This window comes from Asterias amurensis, chromosome 8 (genome assembly GCF_032118995.1).
Source record: "Asterias amurensis chromosome 8, ASM3211899v1".
Lineage (NCBI taxonomy): Eukaryota > Metazoa > Echinodermata > Asteroidea > Forcipulatida > Asteriidae > Asterias > Asterias amurensis.
The window spans coordinates 11,347,485-11,353,557 of NC_092655.1; the positions used below are offsets into that span (position 1 = coordinate 11,347,485).

A 6,073-nucleotide genomic window follows, 5' to 3' on the forward strand; every position below is an offset into this window, starting at 1 on the left:
TTTCTCTTCTCTGTGCGAGTGTTGTGCAGTCAAGCTTTTAGCCAGCAATGCGTCCGGGCGTCTTTTGGACGCCCTATTTCATTTTTGGACGCCCCGAAAAACTGTCGGACGCCCTTGAAGACGCCCTGTTTATTAGGCCATTGAAAAAAAAAAAGTATAAATTGCATCCGACTCAATACAAGTTAGGCCTATTGTAAGCAAAACGAAAGAAATGTTTCTGCAAGATACAACCAATTTATCTTATACTGATCGCCCATTCATTGTTTGCCGTCAAGGGTATCAAATTTCACTTCACAGCCGCCCGTGCGTATTCATTTAACCTATTTCCGGGCCTGAATATTTGCGTCTTGCCGGCTGCCGCCCCATTTCATTTCACACGCAATTTATTTTGTCATATGAATGGTTGTAGCCTACTTCATCATGGCGGACAGGAAAATCACAAATTTCTTCCAACATCTTGCAAGAAAGTCACCCGATCCAGTGTCGAGTGATCCGAGTGACTGTTCCGACAGTGATTTTCCTGACCCCAGGCAACAACCGGGACCCTCAGGGAAAAATAACAGCTCTTCCGATAGCGAGTTTGAATTCCCTGATTCGGACCAAGAGACAAGCCAAGTCTCCCCACCTGATGTCGATTCCAGTGACAGCGACCAACATCAGTCTGTACCATGCCTATCTAAAAAAAGGGTAAAGAACACAAGATCTAGAAGAGTCCTCCCCAAAAAAAAAAGACAGTGGAAAAGAAATTTGTCCGTACATGGTTGGCTACATACCCATGGTTGCGCTACTGCCTGGCAGAAAATGAAATGTTTTGTGACATATGTCGAAAACATGGGCGTAATTCAAAGTGTGCCTGGACCAGAGGAACTCGAAATTTCAGGTGAGTATTATTTGAAAACTGAAATTTAGTATATTTAAAGTGTGAAATGTAACCATTAAATTTATTTAAATTTGTGCTTTCTAAAACAACTAACAATGTCGCAGCATCAAGCTCCGCTAACTTTCGATCTCGAGTAAATTGTTGTTAAATGTTTTAATTTAAAAAGAGTTGGCACCTTTTATTTGACGTGGTGTGCTAAAAAAATTTACAAAAATATGCCGCCGTTAAAAAAGCGACATGTATGTACAGGGTTGTGTGAGTGAACGGCAGCGTTCATGGCCCTTTTCGAATCCACGGCTTCGGCTCGCTAGGCCCCTCAGTTGTTTTGACTATACGCGTGCTAAGCCTTCAGGGATTCAGACGAGAGAACGGAGCCCAAGTTAACGGAGTCTGAGCCGAATCCAAAGCCAAAGCCGTGAATTCTAAAAGGGCCCTAGACACGCGTGTTGACCACGAGTTCCGTATTACTTTGGGCCACCGCAAGCCCGCGAATTTTCAGTGCATAATTATTATTGTTATGCAGAACATTGCACATGCGCAGTAGATTAGTCAAAACGTGCGTGTCTGCTTGTGTGTGAACTTTCCCGTTTCCACCATGAGTATGGTTAGTGCCAGTTTAATAGAGATGAATGCACTGAATATTTAAAACTATGTTTCTAAACCATATAGCTCTACGTCCTAACCCCACTCACCCCGCACAGTACGGCTTAGATTGATGTGAATCACGGATGATTGTCGCCTGAAAAAAATAATTAAATGAAGTCGGGACCCCGCCTAAATCTTCATAGTTAAAATTTAACCTGCGCTTACAAAATTCGTTTTTAAAGCAATGAAGCTGGATTTATAGAAGTCTCTTCCGTAACAGCAGGGCATTAGCACCCCCTAACATAGATACAAACATATTATACAATACAAAATAATGCAAGAAATTAGCACAATTTTTTGTTCTCATGCCAAACTATCACTGGTCAAATATCCACTGAAAATTATTAGTTGATAATTATTAAGTGATATTCGGCACAGCATTGTTATGTTTCTTCTACAGATTAAAGACCATCAAAAAACACCTAACCAGTGACATGCACAAGATGTCATCTTCAGCAAGGGACCCAAGCCAACTGTCCATTGGCAGTGCTGTTGAAAAGGCTTCTGAAAAGACAAAGGCAGCTTTTTCTGTGGCTTTGAAAACTGTGTTTTGGTTGGCCAAAGAGGAAATAGCCAACAGAAAATTTAAACCACTCCTCGAGTTCCTCCGGCATCTTGGGGTGACTGAAGCACAAGACCTCATTAAAGGAGGCAATGCTAGATATGACTCCCCACACATATTCAATGAATTGCTACTAAGTTTAAGTGACAGCATAAAGAAGAACATGACAATTGCACTGAAAAACTCCCCATTTGTTGGTATCGGAGTTGATGAATCAACAGATAGGTCACAGGAGAAACACCTTGTTGTGGTCATCAGGTACATAGCAGTCTCTGGGGAAGTTGTGACATCATTTCTTCAGTGTGTTGAAGTTCGCGATGGTACTAGCAAGACACTTTATTCTGCTGTCCATAAAACATTAGCTTCCTACAAGGTGCCTATAAGGAAGGTTGTCGGACTTGGTACTGATGGTGCATCAGCAGTGGCAAGTGACATCAACGGGCTAAACGGCTTAATAACAGCAGATAACCCTTACTGTATCTTCGTCCATTGTGTATGCCACCGTCTCAACCTTGCTGTCAGTCAAGCCAGTCAAAAAGTGAAGGAGATGCAAGCCCTGCGAATGACCATAGCAGCAATCTACAACTTCATTCAGCTTTCGCCAAAGAAGCTCCAAATGTTCAAGGATATTGCTAGCTTAATGGACATCAGCACTCTCACTTTCAAGAGACTGTACGAGATTCGTTGGCTGAGTATGGGACAATGTGTCAAGAGCATAATCAGAAACTATGCGCCCCTGATTGTCTTGGCTAGCCAAGAAGCAGATGATGGTGACCCTGTTGCCAGTGGTCTGTATCAGCAGTTGACATCATATAAATGTCTTGCACTCCTTCATCTAGCGGGTGATGTCCTTACTGCAACAAATCACCTCAGCATGGCCTTCCAAAAGAATGACATATCCTTCGCTACTGTCAGAACTAGGGTAATAATTATATGCAATTTTTAATAGAACAACTTATACCAAGTAAAACGTGTGTTCTCATAAACATTGAAATATGCCGACACTTTAACAGGTTGGTTATAGCACAACTATAAAGTGTAAATGTAGGGAATGTTATTTGTTTGCCAATGGTGTAAAAATGTACATTGCTACTCTACCAATGTTTTTCCATTTAGATTCAAGATTGTCTAGACACACTTGATGGTTTCAAAACACAGCCTGGATTCTTTTTAGAGGAACTTGAGAAGGAGCTTGATGAGAACGATGGCAACTTTCATGGGGAAAGCATCAACTTCCAAGCCACCAGAGGAGACAATGGACAAGACCAAGGAGAAATTTTCAAACAAGTGAGAAATAATTTCCTTGGACATTTGGAGAAGAACATACACAGTAGGTTTCCTGATGTGGAGCTACTTGAAGCAATGCAGGTACATAAATATTTCAATACTTTAGCACAAGCACTCAGTACATGCACATAGTTTCAAATATAAGCATCTGGCTTAAATTAAAACATCTGTTGTTTGTTTATTTAATAATTACATTTTGAAATACAAATTTATTATGCAAGTCCTCCTAACTCCTAATCATTGATTCAAATAGCATAATTGCTCTCTTTATTTTTTGCTTACAGATATTTGAGCCTGCCGCATATCCAGATAACTCAAATGCCCTGACTATATGGGGAAACAACCATCTCCAAACTTTGCTGAACCACTTTGGAAAACAGCAAGAGTCAAGAGATGGCTACATGTTTGACCCACTGGTAGATGCGGATCAATGCAAAGGCGAGTTTCTGCCTTTCAAAAGACTTGTTTATCGTAATCTAACAGAAGTGGATACAGACACGTACATAACCCCAACAAAACTTATGGAGAGGCTTTTCCACAAAAAGGACCCACATGGGAACAGAAGCATCTACAAAGGTAATTTTTCAAGCTCCATCCATTCTGAGTTGTCTCTATTACTAGAAAAGGGTACACTTAACAAATTACATTGGCCATTCTTAAATAACATTAAACAATATACGTTTCAGATTTTGAAGTAAAACTCATAATGTTAAAATCCAATTGCAGGAATGTTCTCCCTGATGAGCCTCTGTATGTGTGTTATGGTTGGCAATGCTGAAGCTGAGCGCATCTTTTCATGCCAGAACCGCATCAAATCAAGCTTAAGAAGCTTGCTCACCATTGACCATCTGGACCAGCTAATGAGAGTTAGCTACAACCACTCTACACTTGAAGACTTCCCCTTTAATGAAGCACTGAATCTGTTCAAGCCTGGAAAGAGAAGACTCTAAATAAAAACATGAAAATCAACATAACAACACTATAGGGATAGGGATGAACATTAATATGACAGAATTTGACAGTAAAATATAAGTAAATGTTGAAACCAAAGTCCTTAAAGTTGTAAGATAATAATGACACCTAAACTAAGCTTATGAACAAAAACGGAGATGGAAACATTTTACTCAAGTTCACATGAACCCATTTGTACAAACTGATAAAACCATATTTCTCCACAAGTTTCTCTGTGTGCTCTACATAACAGTGTGTTGACTGAAACTTAATACATTATTTATATTTTGTTACATTAATATGAAGTTTAAAATGTCTGATAAAACTTACTTGTTCTGGCTTCTGGGTGATGAGATGATACTTGATATAAATAACACGTTTTTTATGGGCAACAGAAGTGCCAACTGAAAAGTGCTGGAAAAATAAAAGTCTTGTGGCTTCATTTGGATTTACATGATGTCTTTAAATTGAAGTTTGGTAGTATAATTATGTTTGTTCATATGTACATTAAAAAAAGAGAAACAAGATTTTAGTTAACAATGAGTCATTGACCTGATGGTGGTTTTCACAACATTTCAGCATACAAGTTTCTGTATTGCTTACAAAATCTCTGAGTTTAGTACACAGTAGATGCAATAGCTCTGTGGTACATGATAGCTGAAAATTTTCCCAAGAAATTTGGACACCCTGTTTTTTAATCGAGTCAAATTTGGACACCCTATTTTCAAATCCTGGCTAAAAGCTTGTGTGCAGTAAGATTCCTTGCTGCTTGATGAACAAATTTTTTAAAATGCAGACCGGCCATTCATGGCAGAGTCGGGAAAAACACGGAGCTCGCAAGAAAAACACATAGCGCGGAAGTCTAACATGCCTGATGATGCTATTTTGGAAAAATTTGCAGAACTTTCTCCCAGTCACATTAGCTGAGATGCAAGCCTCGTTCTACCCATTTGCCACAGGTAGGTTTTATCAAGTGACATTTAAGGGCAGTGGACACTATTGGCAGATGTCAAAGACTAGCCTTCACAGTTGGTGTATCTCATCGTTATGCATAAAACAACAAACAAGTAAAATTTGAGCTCAATATTGGGCATTGAACTAGCGATATATAAATGAAAGAAAAAAACACCATTGTCAAACGAAGTTGTGTGCGTTTAGATGGTTGATTTTGAGACCTCAAGTTCTAAATCTGAGGTCTCAAGTTTGTGGAAAACTATCGTAGCGTCATACGTTATCGACCCTCATGTTTTCGAACCCCAACTTTGATTCCTGTTTACCGCGAGATTGTGCAAGCTGCACCGGTGACAGAAGCTCTGCTGTTAACTCATGGTTTGTATTTTCATCAGGCTTAATCATGCAGATATTAAAGTTTCCTGTCGTTGGTTATGCTGAAACATTTATAAAATGATTGATTTTTGTACAAATCACTAGTGCATTATTATGGGTACCGATCACTTCGGCACCTTGCAAACTCGGCACCTGCAAACTCGGCACCTGCAAACTCGGCACCCACAACCTCGGCACCTTGCAAACTCGGCACATGTACAAACACAAACACAAAATAAAAGTTTCATAAGGATTCAGACAAAACATTCATAACAGTTGTCGCCCGACGTTCGCGGATATTCGGATATTAAAGAATATCCGGTTACTTGTTGTAATTACAGAAATAGGTATCCGCGCCCTATGCGGATATCCAGTTAAGAAAAAAAGGCATTCGCGGTTCGGTTAGGAAAACCATTAACCGG

At 39.7% G+C, this 6,073-nt stretch overlaps 1 protein-coding gene across 1 annotated transcript; it reads left to right on the plus strand.

Annotated features, from left to right (window-relative positions):
* Positions 1-420: 420 nt before the first annotated feature.
* Positions 421-4,324, plus strand: LOC139940859 (zinc finger protein 862-like). The gene is made up of 5 exons (XM_071937236.1): positions 421-659; positions 1,926-3,009; positions 3,204-3,455; positions 3,659-3,950; positions 4,101-4,324. The coding sequence occupies exons 1-5, from the start codon at positions 421-423 to the stop codon at positions 4,322-4,324; spliced, it is 2,091 nt and encodes a 696-aa protein (XP_071793337.1).
* Positions 4,325-6,073: the final 1,749 nt, after the last annotated feature.

Coding starts and splice junctions, on each gene's coding strand:
- LOC139940859 (XM_071937236.1), top strand. CDS start 421: ATGGCGGACAGGAAAATCACAAATTTCTTCCAACATCTTGCAAGAAAG. Junction 660..1,925: donor AGTGACAGCGACCAACATCA/GTCTGTACCATG, acceptor TTTCTTCTACAG/ATTAAAGACCATCAAAAAAC. Junction 3,010..3,203: donor TCGCTACTGTCAGAACTAGG/GTAATAATTATA, acceptor TTTTCCATTTAG/ATTCAAGATTGTCTAGACAC.